The sequence below is a fragment of the Trachemys scripta genome, chromosome 5 (genome assembly GCF_013100865.1).
Source record: "Trachemys scripta elegans isolate TJP31775 chromosome 5, CAS_Tse_1.0, whole genome shotgun sequence".
NCBI lineage: Eukaryota > Metazoa > Chordata > Testudines > Emydidae > Trachemys > Trachemys scripta.
This window is the reverse complement of record NC_048302.1, coordinates 13,163,128-13,181,531: the sequence shown is the minus strand read 5'-3', so window position 1 is coordinate 13,181,531 and position 18,404 is coordinate 13,163,128. Positions and strand designations below refer to the sequence as shown.

The 18,404-nt window shown below is 45.7% G+C and overlaps 1 protein-coding gene across 5 annotated transcripts in view; it reads right to left on the bottom strand.

The window, feature by feature from the left end:
• Positions 1-17,559, bottom strand: part of SEPTIN11 (septin 11) — a 72,744-nt gene extending 55,185 nt beyond the window's left edge. For all 5 annotated transcript variants that reach the window (XR_004645989.1, XM_034772752.1, XM_034772751.1 and 2 more), the window contains exon 1: positions 17,425-17,559. Coding sequence is in view for 4 of the 5 variants with exons in the window: in XM_034772752.1 (XP_034628643.1) it covers positions 17,425-17,451 (27 nt within the window). In the remaining variant the exon portion in view is untranslated. The remainder of the gene's footprint in view (positions 1-17,424) is intronic.
• Between the last annotated feature and the right edge of the window lie 845 nt (positions 17,560-18,404).

The window sequence follows — 18,404 nt, the reverse complement described above, 5'->3', positions numbered from 1 at the left end:
TCCAGAATTGAGACGCATGCTCAGCAAGATTGCTGTTCCCAAGGGATGAACCAATAATCAGAGGGCTGGAAAGAGAGACAGTATTGACTTCAGTGGAGTTACTCCCAATTTACATGACTGTAAGAAAGACTCAAGCCCCCATCATGTTTCAATTCCACATATCCCTCCAGATCACTACTGCATACAACCCAGGTGTTCCAGTGAGATGGTAGATATACTGTTGAGGCATTTAGCTGGGACTCATCCCTGGTGGTTAAGTTCATCGAGTTTGTATATTCCATAAAGGACTATCAGGTACTACTAGTGTCACAAGTTATACTTAGAAAGTCTTTCATGGCATCTACTTGATCTGACAAACAGCTAGGATTACGCTGCAGTCGCTTAGAATTTGCAGAGACTATTCTGGTACCACTCAGATAGAACATTTAATGTTTCTGTGCCTATGAAAGAAATTATGTTTGAAGTCTAGTTCCATTTGCCACCCCATAAACCCAAGAGGCTTGCTTCTTCATCGCTCTGCACCTTGCACTGGTGTAAACAACTATGCAAAGTGAGTGCAAAACACTGCCCCTCTCACTTGTACAATCTTATTAGTACAAAGTGCTACCAAGTTGGAGGGGAGAATCAAGTCCAAACTCCCTTTGTATTTAATAACTGAACAATCTACATCTACAATTTGAAGCAATTAAAGAATAAAGTCAACCTAAGAGTTATGTGGGTTCCTTTAACACCCACACCCTCATCCCCTCTCTCTTAAAAAAAAAAAAAAAAAAGTTACTGGGTTGTTTCAATACCTCTTGCTACTACTACAGTTTTGTTCAAGCAGTTGTTACAGAAGTGGCCTTTTTAAGCATATTTGAAAGGCTCTTGGTTTTACAATACACTTGATTAGAGTTATATGTCTGGCAATCTCATGATGTATTTCAAAGCTCAAGAACCTTTTGGGATTGTACTGTATTTTAGCCCATCAAACACAGAAAGCGGTGCTATTTGTAACAAAAAGAGTAGCAGCAAATAATCATACTGGCCTATGAGCCAAACTGCTTTGACCCCAATACCCATTGAACTGTTCTCTCCTGACAACTTCAAACTTGTCCCTCACGCTGCTCCAGGGCAGGGCCTATTCTATATAGTGGTTGTAGCCAACGTCAGTGGGCACATTGCACCATCTAATAAATGAGAGCAAGTCCCTTAAAGGCTGCTGGGCACGCGAGGTAATGCTAATATTAATTATTCACACAGCTCAGTCATGTAGAAGGCACTTGGCAAAAAGCAGAAGATGACACACGAAAGTCTTGTGGGGACAGCTGCCACCTCTGGCACTCCTGAAGCAGCTAAGCAAGAGGACATGAAGGATGGCTTTGTGGGTAAAAGCACCAGCCCAGGAGCCTAGAGACCTGTGGTCTATTTCTAGCAGGATGGATAAAAAACAAACACGATTTTGGGGGGGACGGAAGAATCAAATATATCTGATTTTAACTGAATTAGATTTTTATGCTGTTATTATAATAGGTTTTTCTTTTTCAAAGCAAACCTGTTTGCAATGAAACCACGTTTTGTATTAAATTCGGATAAGTCCTAAAGTTATTATCTCTTCAAAGCTCTAAATAAAAAATAAATATGCTGAATCCATGAACCAGTATCAAAAACTTTGTCTTCAAGGATACTGAACTATGCAAAGAAAGAATTGGGGGTGGGGGGAGGACATCAAACATTTGAGGTAAAACTTTATAAATATGCCATAATAGTTCAGCCTAAGTGACTTACGAGACTTCCTCATTTTCAATAGACTTAGGTGAGTAGAAACTTGAGCCCCAGTCACTTTTACTTGGGTATATTTGAAAATTTTCCCAGGCTGACGTGAAACAACTGGTTTAATTCACTGACTATCCCTCTGTTTCATAAATCATTGCATTGTGAATGTGAAACAAGTTTTGAAAAGAGAAGTTCACGTTTCCAAAAGATGTAAGGTTGTTTTGTTTCATAAAAATAAAGTGTGTGTGTTTTGTGTTTAATTCCAGTTACCATCCTAATGCAGTTTGACACAAATCATAAGCAAAAAGTCAATTATCTAGTAAATAAACAATCATTCGCCATTTCCTAACATATTAACATTGTACAACTAATAAGAATTGAAAAATATTAAGCTATAGAATTCCTTAAACAAATGCATAGTTATAGTGCACCCTCCCAGGTAGCAAAAAGATGTACCAATTCTAGTGTAAAGGCTCCATTTAGCTGTCAATCAACATGTTTTAATGGTTATGTCAACCAATGAGAATGCACCTTTCTTTAGAAAATAACTGATGCACAAAGGGAAAAGTTAATTAAATTCAATTATTCAAATCAAGGGTTTCCACACTTGGTGATTTATACCATGATTTCAATCACGGATTTAAATCACCTTGGTTAAAAAAAAAATAAAAAATAAAGTCCATCCAGCCTGATGTCACAGATCCCCCAGCTGGTCTACAGTCCATAGGAGGAACCCCTTCAGTATACCAGACCCTCAAGGGGTCTCACTTTTCCTCCAAGGCAAAGCATGTGGCATCACTGCCTCCTTAGACGGAACCTCGGGGGCGTCAGCACTCTGGCTTCACTCCGCCGCTCAGCGAGTCCAACCGAGAGACACGCCTGGCAGAGACTTGGACGCTCTTCGGATTAATGCCCTTCACCAAACATTTGCAGTGACACTCAAACAGCGTCGTCAAAACAGTCTGGTTTATTTATCAACTGGAACCCAGCGTAAGTCCTTACTCTAGCAGAGAAGAAAATACACAGCTCTAGTATTTTCTACTTAGCCCAGAGCCCAGCCAAGCTGTAGTGAACCCCCCTGTTCAAGGGACTCTGTCTGACCTCCTTGATCAGATCCAGGGTGAGAGCTCTGACGCCTTCCAGCAGCCAACTCTTTTGTGGCCCCCCCCTTCGCACCTCCCCTGTCCATTTCTCTTGAGCTGGGGGGATGCTGCTCACCTTCCCTGCTGAGCGGTGGGGAAATCCATCTCCCTTTGGGTCGCTGGTTGCTAAGTGTCAATGTCCTGGTGACTATCCTCGAGGATATGAGATTGGCCTTGGCCAGTTCCTTTTAATGCCCCACCCGGCTCAGATAACTAAGGGACATTCATACCTATGGCTCCTTAGCCTGCCCTGAGAGCAAACAGTCCTTTTCCACCCACTGGGAAACAAATCAGCATATTGGGGAAACTGAGGCATACACGGGGGCATAAAAGTAGTACCAAAAATTCCCATGGTCACATGATTTCTAACTCTGTTACTCTGAACAACACTGGACACGTCAATGGGACCTTCTTAGGCACGTCTGAAAATCCCACTAGCCACCTATCTGCATCTTTAGCTGCCTCAGCACCTTTGTAAATCTGGCCCTTAACCTGTCTGTATTTCGGGCCTGCTCTACACCCAACACTGCACCCGTTGAAGGAATGGTGTGATGTTGACCAGGTGCAAGTTTGTATGTGGTATAAACCTGGCTTATATCAGTTCAGTTTGCACCTGTACTTCTGGGCGTGTAGACAAGCCCTCAGCCTTCTCATCCCCATTTCACAGATAACACGACTGACCTAACCTCAGCAGTTGCGAGATGAAGGGATTCAATGCCCGTGGGGCACTCACAGCTGGTGATTTTCTTGACAGTGAACAACGTGGGGTCAGGAAGACCGAAGCCTTTCCCTGCAAACTCCTCAGTCCTTTGCTTCCCACATCTTACGGCATGCAAAGGCTGCAAGGGTCGGAACACGCCTCCTTTCACTGCCACCCTCAAGCTGCAGAGCATTCTTTCCACAGCACTTCACTGCTCTGTGAAAGGAGCAGATCCCAGGCGCAGGGGTGGGACATTTGCAGACGTTGCCATCTTTCCCCTCTAACAGTTTCCCTGTAGGGCTCCCCACGCTCACACAATAGTTTGCTGGGATCTGTGAACCCCCAGCACTCATCTGCATGCTCTACAGAAGGGCATTCTTTTAAATTAATAAATTATTCCACACACCGTCTGCTGCAACATCCATTAGCTATCAGCGGAGCCCTGCAGAAAGGTTACACGAGAGCCAGCAACCAGCCCAGCAGCTGCACTGTAGAGCTTGCCACCAAGTTCTGCTTTGAATGCCCAACCCAATCTGTTTTTATTATTATTAAAGTCAAGTAAAATCTCTATACTGAATTAGCTCCCTTTGCCAAGGCTGCTTGTGAGGTAACGGGCTGTACCACTGCTCTTAGTAAGGAAGCATTAAAATAAATGCAGCCATTTTTAATGCAACATTTTTCGCGATTTATCCCCAAGAGAAAAAAAGAATTTTCAAGCTATTTTTCAGATGCTTCCAAACACGTATTCCAGCTACAACAACATGCAGAAGGAAAAGTCTAGATCAGCTATTCAGAGTCTCTTCCTGGATACTTCAGCTAAACACATGCCAGCATTTGAATCTTATGATCTTATTTATGAGACAAAAAAAGGGCCAAACCTCCTCACTTTGTTGAAATATCCTGTAAAAGGAGGAGAGATTTTTGAAAGGACGAAATGGAAAAGACGGCAGCTCTGCTGCTAAACAACAACAACAAAAACCAGGGGACTTGATCCTCCATTGCTTCTTTGTGCGTCTGTAGTCGCCTACCCCTGTGCAAAGCAAGTCTAGCATATTACACCCACTTTGCACTGGAGTAAAGTCACGGAATCACAGACATATAGGGCTGGAAGGGGCCTAGAGAGGACATCAATTCATCTCCCCATGCTGAGGCAGGACCAAGTATACCTAGACCAGCATCAGGAGCTGTTTGTCTCTCTAACCTAGTCTTTTAAACCTCCAGTGACGAGGCTTTCACAGCCTCATTAGGTGCAGGGGAAGCTGAGAATCTCAGAGACTGTTACACAATGACAGCTTCATGTAGGTATAATATGCGGTGAGCTATACAGCATGTGACCTAAGTTACCAGGATACGCTTGTAATCTCAAACAACACCGTTTCAGTAGAGATGCTGTACGCAGACAGCCCAAGCCAGGTCGCAGTCCTACAAACTGCATCCACACAGACAGAGTCAGACCCTTGGGCCTGGGCAGAGTCCCCTGAACTTCAGTGGGACTCCAACGAGGTGTCAAGATATTCCCAGCTGACTCCATTTGCACAACCTGGGCCTCATTCTGTAAAAATGAGATACTCAAGTAGGTAACCAACATAACAGGTACCCCATTTGAGTCATGGCCATTCATTTTCTAGCGTGGCCATCGACAACACTAGCAGATCATTGTGAAGCGGGTAACGGCCTAGCAAAAATCAAACAAAAACGTCTGCATCACAGAGACAACATCAGACAAGACAAGACGCACAAAGTTAGTAGGGACAGACACTATCCCATTTTGCTTCATCTCCTCACAACAGTGTGGATTAAAGGACCTGATAAAGATGCACCATAAATCCACGGCCATATGAGCCATACCGGTCCTAGAAGACAAACCCACCCAGAGGGAAGTTCAACTTGCTCCAGAGAGGGAAGAGTAGCTCAGTAGAGGTGATACAAATGAGCTCCCTGCATCCCATGCTCACAGGCTTACTAGTTCTCTGTCCCCATAACTAGGGCACTATTCCCACGTGTGGCCCAAGCTTTACCTTTGGCTTGACTTATTAAAGACAGATATAGAGGTTACTAAAGTAAATTATCTGTTGTTAAATGTTTCTTACTATTTGGAAACAGGTACACTTGCAAATAAAGTACCGACGTCTGTATTAGCGCAGTCAAGGGCAAGTAAACTCAACTGCAGATTCTTCTCCAGCTGGCTGAGTTTCGTCAGCTGACCGAAGAGCCTGGTTAAGCATCAGGAAGTCGATGTAGGTTCCTGTGGTCCTTTCCAAGAACAAAGCTCCAAAGGTTACCATATATGGCAACAGGCAGGGTGAGTCCCAGATGGTCCTCTTAGGAATGGAGGTGCCATGGACCACCACAGAGGGCATTCCACAGTCAGGAAAGAGGCATGGGCATTCTCCCCTCGAGACAGGGGACCATGTTCGCTAGCAGCTGTGGAGACTCATCTCAGCTAGATCATGCTCAGAGCACCAGCCTCGACTGTAACGTTTCCTGGTTCTGAGCCCAATCTGAAAACATCTACTCCGAGGCCTACTCCCTACAGTAGGACTGGTCCCGTTGATTCCCATGGGAAACAAGTGCCATTTTTAAATGGGGGGGCGGGAGGAGTATTTCATTCTCATTTCAGAAGTTTGTTTCTTAAAAACAAACAAACAAAAAAAACACCACACACACACACACACACACACACACACACACACACACCACCTATACAAACCCCAGTAATGAAAGGGTCTCAAACATTTATGAGATTGGGGCAGCAACCCCAGCCATTGATTACATACAGGCAGGTAATGGGAGATAGTTTTAAATTTATGCAATTTACTACTTATACACTGGACCATAACTGCTTGGGTCTAGTGTATAAAGTTACTCTGGACACTTATTGTGCATTTAGAAGGGCACACAAGTTCCTTATTAAGGGCCTGATTCTGCTCCCCTTCCCCACATCCAGCCGCGCTTTTTATTATGCAGGTAAGTCCCACTGAAATCAAGAGGAGAGCTTGTAGTAGCCACATCCTAAAGTCTCATTTCCCTACGCATGACACTCATCATTTATTGTAGTTTAGCTGCTTGGCATTTGTTATAATCATCACATCAAAGTGCTCAATGGTGCCACTTCGGCAGAGCCTGGCAGGCACACTATGACTCAGAGGGAGAGTGTGCTGCTGGAGATGCCTGGCATGCAGATGGAGTGAGCTCCACACACCCTCTCCCAGGGTGCAGCATGCTTCCCTCCATGTGGCCAGCCCGCTCCGCTGCCCAATGCAGTGCCATAGCTATTCCCCCATCCCCTTTGGAGCACGATGCAGCCCTGAGGGTGTAGCGACAGATGCCCAGATCTTCCCATCTCTGTGTGGTTCAAACCCCCATTAGTACTGCAGCGAGTAGGAGGCCCAGGCATGGAGCAGGACCCCATAGTGCTAGGGGCTATACAAAACACAGAACAAAAGAGGGTCCTTGCCCTAAAAAGAGCTTACAAGCCACGTAACAGTGACCACTAAGAGTCTGGTAGGTTATTTCAGCACACGTGAGGACTGGAAAGAAACACGTAACAGCGACAGTCGTTTAGTTTGGGTAGGAAACCCACGTCCCTGCGCTAGGATCTTCCATGCTGTATTTCAATCAGGAACCAACCACTAAGAGTCACTCCTTGAAATATTTACACGGCTTTAAAACTGGCCAGTGTTTCTATTGTAACATATTACATAAAAATTAATATAAGGCTCCCTGGATTTATACTTCAAAATTTCTGGCTCATTTTATTGGAAGAAAACATCTGTTTGTCAGGATATTTTTTTTAAATGTTTGAGAGTTAAATATATAAAAATAATAATAATAAAAAAAGAACTCACACCACATGGAAAAACGGCACTCCGGAGCCTCCAGTCCCAGGGAGCCTGGAAAAATCTTTGGGGGGCAATGGCCCCCTGTTCGATACCAAATGGCACCTACCCATTGTACTAAATATTTGACATTCACTATATAAAACTTTGCATTGGGTTTGACTGGCTCAAACTGAAAACCCCCTACTGTTTTGTTTGAAATGTTTGGCCAAATCCTGCCACCAGTTACACTAGTGGAGTTACTTTGGATTTTCACAGGGCAGGTTTATTATTAGTTTGATTCCAGTATTAAGTCACTAGAAGTTCAACAGGAACTGGCTCAGGTTCTAAATAATTTATTATAGCACTTTTCATCCATAGATCTCAAAGCATTTCACAAAGGAGGTCAACTGTCTCCATTTTACAGATGGGGAAACCAAGACACAAGGAAGCAATGGGACTTCACCCAAGGTCACCCAGTAAACCAGTGGCAGAGCTGGGACTAGAAGCGAGGCCTTCTGAATCCCAGGTCAGTGGACTGTCCACTATACCCCACTGCCTCTCATTACATAGGGAAGAGTAAATACGTACTACCTAACACGGAGTACTATTACTAGCTACTCCTACTTCAAACAGGAAGGAATAAATTGCTTCATTCGGGGGGGAGGGGGAAGAAAGAGAGACAAGCTCAAGAATAAGAGAAACTCTAGATTTGTGAAGTCTGCTTAACCAACATTCCTTGTCACTATGACAATCAGTGCGTGTCTGGGACGGTATGGCATGTCTCTGAGAAACAGCTTGGTTTCATCTTTCAGCTCAGCTTCCTTGTAAATTCAAAGCACCAGGAGGGCTTTATTACTGCTTTGTCACAGTGGTGGCGCAGAGCCAAAGTTCAGACCCACACCTGAACTTTCCCAACGTTAAGCCGTTTCCAGATCCATGTTTCCCCTCCATGGGATGTGAGTAACTCTTGTTAAAGTCAATGGCAGTTACTCATGTTCACCAGCAACACCATGACAGCCCCCCCATTTCATTCCAGCCTGTTACAGAGACTGGGCCCACAGCTTGTGGGTGTTTGAAACTGGGGGTGTATTTAGGGCTCATCTCAAACTTTTAAATGAGCAACTCGACAGACATTCACGAACCTGGAAAGCACGTTCTACCCGATGCAGGCAGCGGGTGTGCCTGCAGTTCTAATTTCTTTCAGCCCGTCCATGTCAAGACATTCTCCACCCATCAAAATACCCAGCTCATCCCTGTCCCTGAGCTTGGCACACAGTTCAGGGGAGAGGGATGGAGATGGAGCTTCATGAGACCTTTGTGTCCCCTTATCTTGGGCCAGCTAGGGACCATTTCAGCAAACGTAAGCTGAGCACTGCTGCCTGTGGCCCTTAGGGGCCACTACAACAGCCAAATCTCCATGCCCCACTATATCCTCAGCGTTGGCCATACCAACTTCATACTAGACATACAGATCCGCTGGATTCATGCCCCCTTTATGCCAGTGGAGCTCTTCACACCATTGCTTTGGGACTCCTTGCGAGAGTCAGTACTTGAACAGGAGTATACACAGCAGAATCAGGCCCTACTGGGGTGGCCCTCAAAAGTGCTGGGCACCCCCAACGCTTGTCGACTTCAACAGGATCTGTGGGTGCTCAGCACCTTTGAAAATTGTGCCATAAGTTTGCAGACACTGAATCTGACTACTCCAGGGTTCCAAAAACAGGTTAAAAGGGGAATTGTAAATTAGGTCAAACGCTACTGGGAAGTGCGAATTATTTTATACACAGCAGATTGCACTAGAATGCCAGTTAATTCTCAGCTTACAGTTGTCAGATAGTTGCTGAAATTCCTGCTTTGCTTCAGCTGCCATATTAAAGTGCCACATACTCAATATTAATGAGACAGATGAAAGAGTGAGACTACGTTTGCTCTTTCTGGGAGAAAAGATACTTTGTGGCAGACATAAATTCCTTTAAATATTCAAAGCATTAAGGATTTCTTAGATACAGTATTACCTACAGTATATTGGAAACATACTGAAAAAAAAGAGAGACATTTTCAGTACTAAACTGAAATCTAATGCCTTGAAAAAACTAAAACCATGGGCTAAAGCTATCCCCCACCCTCCCTATTTGTCAAAGCCCGTAACTTCATTACTTTCTTTGGACACAAGCAGGGAAATGTTCAAAACTGAAATTGTTGGCCTGGATTTTGAAGCGACTAGTGATTTCAGGTACTGAATTTAAGACACCTTAAAGGACCTGCCCAGGGAGACGATCTAGAGGCCTCTAATCTAGCACAGAGATCCAATGGCCGGAAGCTGAGCTCAGCAAAATTCAATCTGGAAATAAGAAGTATTGGCGGGCGGGACGAGGGGTGTTCTGGTTTGTAAACAGTATGTGTAATTAACCAATGGAACAGATCACCAAGGGATGTGGTAAAGTCTCCATCATTGGACGTCTTAAAATCAGATCAGAGGTCTTTCTAAGATTAGAGAGAGAGATAATTTTTTCACATCTGACACACACACACACACACACACCCTCTGCCCCTTCTACCCCAGGTTAGTGGGCTTGATGCAGAGGTCACTGGGTGAAATATGGCCTGTGTTACACAGCTGGCCAAATTAGAGGATTATTATGGTATCTCAACCATATACCTACAGGGGCCCAATATTCTGAAGGTGGGTGCTCAGCACTTTCTGAAATATGTCTCAGCCTGGGAACCAAAAAACTCAGACAAACAAATAAAAACTAGCCACTTTCTAAAATCTTGACCCAAATTACTAAAAGTTTTTTTTTAAATGTGTGTGTTATAGATCAAATACTATTGATCTAAAAAAAAAATCAAGACAAGAGACTCTCAAAGATATGAAGCAACAAACAAAAGAAAAGACAGTTCCAGTTTTATGGCACCTCAGTAGCTACCAGGTGACAATCTGTTTCCTGTACAAGTCTGAAATATCTCGGGTAATCGTTATTACAGTAGGTGCCAAAAGGTGATGCCAATTCAATGATAGACAGATGCTGCTGCCTTTCCAGGTTGCAAGTCTCTCACTTGCCAAACCAGGCCGTTGCCTGCCAAACACTGTACTGGAAAAAAAGCCATAATTGTAACTATGGTATTCTTCATTCACCTGTGTGCCCCCCCCCCCCAAAAAAAACCTGTAATTCTTACAGCCTGATACTGACACTCAAATTCCAAGGGGTTGGTGTTCAGATCAGTTGAGGAAGAGGATTTGAAATGCAAAGACTAGGTTGTGGGAGGAAGCAGTGTATACAACCATCTAACAACCTAATAAGATTTTCAGTTCACTTTCCAGTGCAGCTTATGCTCTGCAATTTATCATGGGGGGGGGGGAAAAGAGAGAGAGAAATGGAAAACTGCTTTGTAATTATCAAAGCAGTCTTCATCAGGCTGATCCCTGCCTCATCTTTATACTGTTTAAAAATATAAATTGATGATGCCATGGGTAGAGATCTTGGAAACTTGACTGGAATTATGTTCACTTGTTTGAGTCAAGCTTTGGATATACTCAGCCCAGACACTGAATCGCTTTCTCAACTGCAAAAGGTAACTGGGGCCAGATCCTATTCTCATTGAACTCAACGGTAAAACTCCCATCCACTTCAATAGAGCTAGTGATCAGCCACTTAACGGGAAAAAAGAGAGTGGAACTGGTCAACCATTTCGGAAGACTCCCCCCAGGATTCAATACATGGATTCAGTGGAAGAATTAAAAAAAGGGAACATTCTTACGATACAAGAGCTATTACTGTTCCTCAGGAGTGCAAGGGACCAAATACAAACAGATTTACAAAAGGATTTTGCTGCAGTTCAGGAATCGGTTTTGAATAACCAATTCCAAAGAAGAGGATGTTTTGATCAAAAAGCCAGATTTCTAAAATGAGCTCTTTGCATGTAACTGTAGAGGAGGGCACACGGCTGGAACTGATCAAGTAAATATTTATGATTTTGAAGCAAATGGACTGTTTCTTTAAAAAAAAACATTAATAGATTTTAAATAGAATCAAACTAAAACAAGGAAGCAGAAACAGAAAGATGGTGAATTCACATGTACAAAAACTCATACAGAGTTAAGGAAATAAGCAATCAGTTGAGAAAGTCCCTGGAGTGTCCCTTGCCATGATGTTATCAGTGATTACCGGAGATGAAAGCAGAAAATAGAAGGTCCAGTCCTGCAAACAGATCAACATGCACTAGTCCTAATTCCCACGGAGTCCCATTGACTTCAACAGAGCTAGGACACACAGTTTGCAGAATAGGTCTCTCTTCTAAACAGAATGTGTTTAGATTTTTGGATAAGAAAGCCCTAGGCCATTAGCTCAGTACATTATCTTGCAGCTCTCTATCAGTGAAATGGTGATAATAGTCTCTTGGCTACTTGTCTGCTGTTCCAAGAGTTGGTAGAATTCACTTTGGACAGCTGAGGCAATTTCAATGGAAGACCAAAGAGATGCTGTGGGGGTACACAGACAAAAATTTACAGGAAAAGCTTGGTGATACTTGTAAAAAAATTGCAGGGAATTGATCCACCTTTCTGTGGATATTTTTTTTTTTTTAAAACAGCACACCACAGTGGTCAGTCAGACCTGGTCTACCTAGAGTCCAAATGATGTTAACCCAAACTGTGTGTGAAACTTGCTCTAGAATGATGAGAACCCTGGGCCACACACTGCCCTGGGCTATGGTGTGTTGAGGAGTGCAACATGGCTTAGAAGAGCCTCCAGACATTCAGTGGAGCAGAGAAGAAATAGCATCTCAGTGGCATGGTCTCCTCTGGCCCAGCAAGCCCCTTTGCACAAGAACCACACGGTCAGGGCCTGGAGGATGGGCATAGGATGACTGGGGCAGATGGCAGAGCAGGGGAAGCAGTCGCTCTCCACATCATGCTTTCCTATGCAGCATTTGGGTTTCTGCTACTAGCCTCTAGGCCTTCACCCTCCAGGCGTGGGGAATAATAAGGTGCAAGCCAGGGAGGGAAGCCAATGTCCCAGCAATCTTCTGGTCTCCTTGGAAGAGAGCGCTCTGAAGAGTCATTGAGCTCTCCCCTCTGAGGAAGACACACCCTTGTCTGTTTCAAATCTCAGTGCACATTATAAATAAATTTAAATTAATCCTATCTCCTAGAAGTAGAAGGGACCTTGGTCATTGAGTCCAGCCCCCTGCCTTCACTAGCAGGACCTAGTACTGATTTTGCCCCAGATCCCTAGGTGGCCCCCTCAAGGACTGAACTCATAACCCTGGGTTTAGCAGGCCAATGCTCAAACCACTGAGCTATCCCTCCCCCTAAGGGGAGCCATGTGATGGCACAGTCTATAAAACACTGTTGTAACTAGTGATCTGGGAATCTTTTTGCTCTCACTTCATTTATTGTGAGAACAATGCTCCCTGCAGCATACTTGGCTGTGTGTCTCCCCCCTCCAATCAAGAGGGTGCTTCATTGGTATTAATGGTGAATGCTAATAGCACAGGTGTATTCACTGGATCATCATTGTGCACTTCCTGGAGAGGGACCCATCTATGCTGGGACCTGAAATCGCTTTAGCACCTTGCTGGGAAGAACCACTGGGCGAACTTGGTTCAGAATCTAGAGCAGATCCATCCAGAGAAGACAACGGATGTTGCAAAGGTAGACAAGTCTGCTGAGGGTCAGAACAAAGGGGAAGCCTATCTCTTCCCAGCACCTCCTCCCCCCGACAGGATTTGTGCCACTAATTTAAAAAAAAAAAAAAAAAAAAAAAAAAAACACAAATAAAAGCCTTGTGCCCATCCTGCATCTGCAATTGTTAGAGAAGAAAAGATTCCAAGGACGAAGAAGCAACGAAGACTCACGATTGCTTCCAGTGCGGGCAATGAGCCAGAAAAGCAGAGTCTGGGGGTGGGGGAGGGGACATTTCAAAATGCCTCCTCTCTAAGCAAAGATTTGTTTCTCAGACTGAAGCTGCTTAATGAGCGTTGGCATTTCGATGGTCCTCCTTAGACTTTAAAGCCAACTGCTCTGTGGCAAGGGACATCTTCCAAGAGTTTCCCACAGTTGCTTCACCGAGCAACTAGCCCTAGGGAAGATGACCTGCTGGGTGCCAACATCACTGCAGTTCAACCTGAGATAGCATTGGCAACAATGGGTGGGGGGGGAGCACACTATTCACACCGGGGTTCTTGCTATTGCTAACACTGGAGCCCATCTGGAAGAGTGGGAGCAACAAGGAGAAAGGTTTGAATGAATTTCCCTAGTGGAGACAGGGCATTTGAGGCGAATGTAGGAGACTGGAAAGCAGAGTTCACACCTCTGCTTTGTGATTTGGCTGGAGACATTTACCTGGAAGGGACAATGGCACAAGAATGCAAAGAAACTTCCCAAAAGAATCACTGCATTAGAAAAATGTAAACAATTAAAAAAAGGAGACTGCAGGCAGGGAGAAGACTGATCTAGGCAGGGCTTTGGAGCAGAGCCCTAAGCACAGCTCCAAAGCCCTGGTAGGGGTTAGGTGCTACTCCCTGGGGCTCGGCAGATCTGGGTTCAATTTCCTGCTCTGCCAGACCTGCTGTGTGACGTTGGGCACTTCCTCTCTCTGGGCCTCAGACACACACCCCCACACGCCCCTATACAAAGGTCTGGGAGCTAACCACATTTGCTTCTGGACCCATCTCCCTACTCCCAGGTGTCCAAGCCATCTGCAACTCCATAACGCCTTCCATAAACTACTCTTCCAATTGTCCAAACAACTAAGACACCATACAGGTATGAGCACCCTTCCGCTAAGACACATGGGAGGCCTCGCTTTCCAAAGGTGGTGAGCACCCACAATTCTGACTGATGTCAGTGGGTGCCATGGTCACTCAACACCTGGGATCAGCTCAATGGTTTTTGTTTTTAAGTGAAGTCTGACATTCTGCCAGCAACAACAACAAATACCCAAAGATCCTAAAAGAGGTCACAAATTCTAGTACTCCATTAGCCGTGCTTTTGTTCTTTCTCTCATTTTTCTCTGACGGGTGCGATTGGGAGCCCTTTGCCTGTATATTTAATATATTTTCAAGGATAAAGATAAAACCATTTTAAAAATGGTTCCGATTATAACATCATCTTCCAAAGCACGTGTGTAAAATGTGCACTCAAGTAGTGTTTCATCCTGCACAGCATTTTTGGACATAAGCTATTGGTCTTCCTACAAAGTTAAGTCACGATCCTGAAAACACTTAAGCACATGCATAATGTTAAGCAGATGCAAAGTCCCACTGGAGTCTCTGACCCTAATGTTGCAAAAACATATGCCCGTGCTTAACTTTGCACACTGTAATTAGTATCACTGAAGGCAGTGAGATTGCTTGCAGTGCATAAACTGCATTAGCGTTTGCTGGATCAGGGCCTTAAAATCTTTCATCTTTTCAGAACTTGTGGCCAGCCTACTAGACTATAATTAAATATAGTTTCTTTGGAGTGGTTGGTTAGATACTCTTTGTTCTAGTTATTTTTTTATGCATGTTTTAAAATTAACAACGGTCACATCCTGCATGGGCCATCTCAGCCGTAAATGTTATGACTCAAGAATGTTATCTTGGCTCATTAAATCAGATTAAGTTGTTCTTAATTTCATTCCTTCAGCTTTCATTTCCCCCCCAAAAAAATCCTTTAAAAAACCCCCCAAAAAACACAAATTAGCCAAATTCAGAGCTTGAAAGGCAAACATTTAACAAGGGGAACTTCACACGCCCCTCATGTATAATGTGTTAACAATTAACCATTTCTCCAGCTTTCCCTCCCACCAACCCAATACCCAAACACGTGTAAAGGTATGGGAGAGAGGATTAGCTAACAGGGGTTGCACATACCCAATGGTCCACAACTTTTTGCATCAGTTTAACTACATCAGTTCTATAGATCACCTTACATTGAACTGGTGCAAGTCTGTATGCAGAAGAGCTCTGAGCCTACTTACTGAGATGGCCCTGTTAGAATCTGATCCTTAAGCCCCCTCTCAGCAACACACTTCGGCCCATGCTTAGGTCCCACTGATTTCAATTATCAGGGGGTAGCCGTGTTAGTCTGTATCTACAAAAACAACAAGGAGTCTGGTGGCACCTTAAAGACTAACAGATTTATTTGTGCATAAGCTTTTGTGGGTAAAAACCTCACTTCTTCAGATGCACAAGAAGTGAGGTTTTTACCCACGAAAGCTTATGCCCAAATAAATCTGTTAGTCTTTAAGGTGCCATCAGACTCCTTGTTGTTTTACTGATTTCAATGAGATTTAAGCCTGTGCTGAAGTACAATCTTAAATTTAAGTACCTGCTTAAAACCTTGCTGAACTGGGATCTTAGAGAGGCATTTCACAGCCAGATCTGGCGCTCCAGTAGCTAGTATAAATTATAGTTGTTCTGTTATTAAACTTCAACTCTTGTTTTGTTTTCTTTAGCAGTGTAACTTCCCCTTCTACAGCAACACTGCTAAGGAACCGTATACATTTACTCCGCTGCATGGAATATACAGTTTATTATCCGGTTAGATCCATAGTAAAGTAATAAATGCTAACAGAAACTGTGTGATCCAGGTCACATCTTGAACACAGACACCATTTTCACATTATGAAAGTAGCCACATTTAAAATCTTCAGCTCCATGTGCAACATCTGTTTTACTGGTACAGCACAGGAAAAAGTCAATCAAGTTTCTTTCCCTTCCCCCTCTTGACAATGTATGAAAGCGCATTCATCTGGTCACCATTTCATTTCTCCCACATTTCTGTGAGTTAGACATAATAAAAGCATTTTTGTAAGATCACTTCTAATGCTTTTGTACTTCCCAATACGTATGAAAAACTTTGTGGGAACCAGAGATCAAAACAAATGGGTATACATCAAAACTCGCAAAAGCTACCAACTTGTCCTAAGAAATAATTTTAATGTATGGTATCTAAACTCAGGTTTCAGGGTAGCAGCCGTGTTAGTCTGTATCCTCAAATAGAACAGGAGTACTTGTGGCACCTTAGAGACTAACAAATTTATTAGAGCATAAGCTTTCGTGGGCTACAACCCACTTCTTCGGATGCATATCTAAACTCAGTGATTATCCAACAGCAAAGTGTCGAAACAAACAAAAAACCCTAAAAGAAAATCTGAAATCCCGGGCGTTTGCCCCTCCCTAATTAATCCTAGACACAATCTACAGTTGCACTTAAATCCATCAGCTGTACGTTTTCTGACTGTGGGAAATTTTCTTGGGAGAAGCTATAGCTGCCAAATGACCACACTGAGTCACCATTACCATTTATTCTTTAGGGAATAGCTGGGGAGGAAGCAAAGAGGGCATTTCATGCCGTGTTAACCCAGATTTCAGCTTCATTACACTTCTCTCTCACAACACCTCTGTTTTCCAGTACAACTCTCCCCTTTCTCGGGTCACACAACACCAAACGCTTTATCCAGAGAATAAACTATTTGCCCAACTGTTGTATGAAGCAGGAGGAAGACTAAGGCGTCTCCGCTCGATGCTCAAGTTACCGACACTGCTGCTAGGACAGAGGATGTTTGAAAACCTCCCCAAATATGTCAAGGAGTCGCCGCCTCTGCTGGAAGCCCAACGCAGGAGCTAAGTCTGTGTCCTGGGCTGGGAAAGCATCATCTATACAACTATTTCCCTGTTAGGCTTCATATTCTCCTAGGGCTGGGAGCCTTCGGTAGAGATCAGGCCCCCGCGGTGCTCGGGGCTGTACAAACACAGACCAGTCGCAGGCAAGGAGGGCTCCAGGCCGGATTCGGACCGCGCCCCGGGTTTGCAGAGGGCTGCACGCCCCGCCGATGGACACCTGGTCACCACCGAGCCCAAACTTTCACCGGCCAGCCCCGCTCCAGCCGCCCCGGCCCCGCAGCTCCTCCCGCGGACGGGCGCGCAGCGGCTGCTCGGAGCCGGGCGCCTGGTTCCCTTCCCGGGGAGAGCTGCTGCCGCCCGGCGGGTCTCCCCACCGCCCGGCCCCCGCACTCACCGCGGGTCTCTCCACCGCCACGGCCATCCCCGCGCTGCGCCGCCCCTGCCCGCCCGGCTCCAGCTCCGGCTCCAGCTCCGGCTGCTGCGGGTCCCGCTCGCGCTCTGCGCCCCGTGCGCCGGAGCCGCAACATGGCCACCCGGCTGGGCGGGCCCATGCGCGGCGGAGGGGGGCCGAGGGAGGGGCGGGAGGCCTGGCCACGCCGGGGGGAGCCTCCCCCCGCCACTCCCCGCGCAGGCCGCGAGCCCGGGATCCGGCGCAGCCCCCGGGCCCCTCCCGCGGCCCCGCCGGGGGCAGAGCGAGCCCCGGGTAGTGGCGGGGCGGGACGCGCCCTCCCCTGCGCGCCGGCAAGTGGCCGAGTCCGCCCGGCCCAGCAGCGAGGCGCAGGAACCCTGCGTGCAGGGGGGACCCAGCTGTGAGCCTGGCTGGGCTGCCTGGGAACCGCTGCCAGCGCTGGGGGGTGCCTTGGTGACTAGGGTCACAGCGACCCGTGCCCCACGCTGGAGAGCTGGTGCCTGGGGAATGGCTGCACACAACCCCCGCTGGCAGAGCTCGCTGGGACCGGGGGGATTACACCCCAGCAAGGCTGCACAGCCCCGTCTTGGGCAGATGCGTGGCTGCAGCGGGCTCTGGTTCTGGTTCACACCGTCACACAGCGTTCCCCAGGCCTGGAAGGGATTACCGGACTGTCATGTCTTCTGCACCTGGCATCTGTGTCCCTCCCTCCCGCCTGGGGCCAGACAAACCCATGCCTGGGAAGGGACCTGTTCGTCCCGTGCTACACTAATTGACCCTGTAAGATCCTTGGGGCAGGGACCATGTCTCTCTGTGGGTACGAACAGACCCAGCACTCATACTGTGCTTTATAAACAATCCTTCATAATCCTAGTGAATACAGCGACAAAGAGTCCTGGGGCACTCAGGTGCCCCAGGACTCTTTGTTGCTTTTTACAGATCCAGACTAACACGGCTACCCCTCT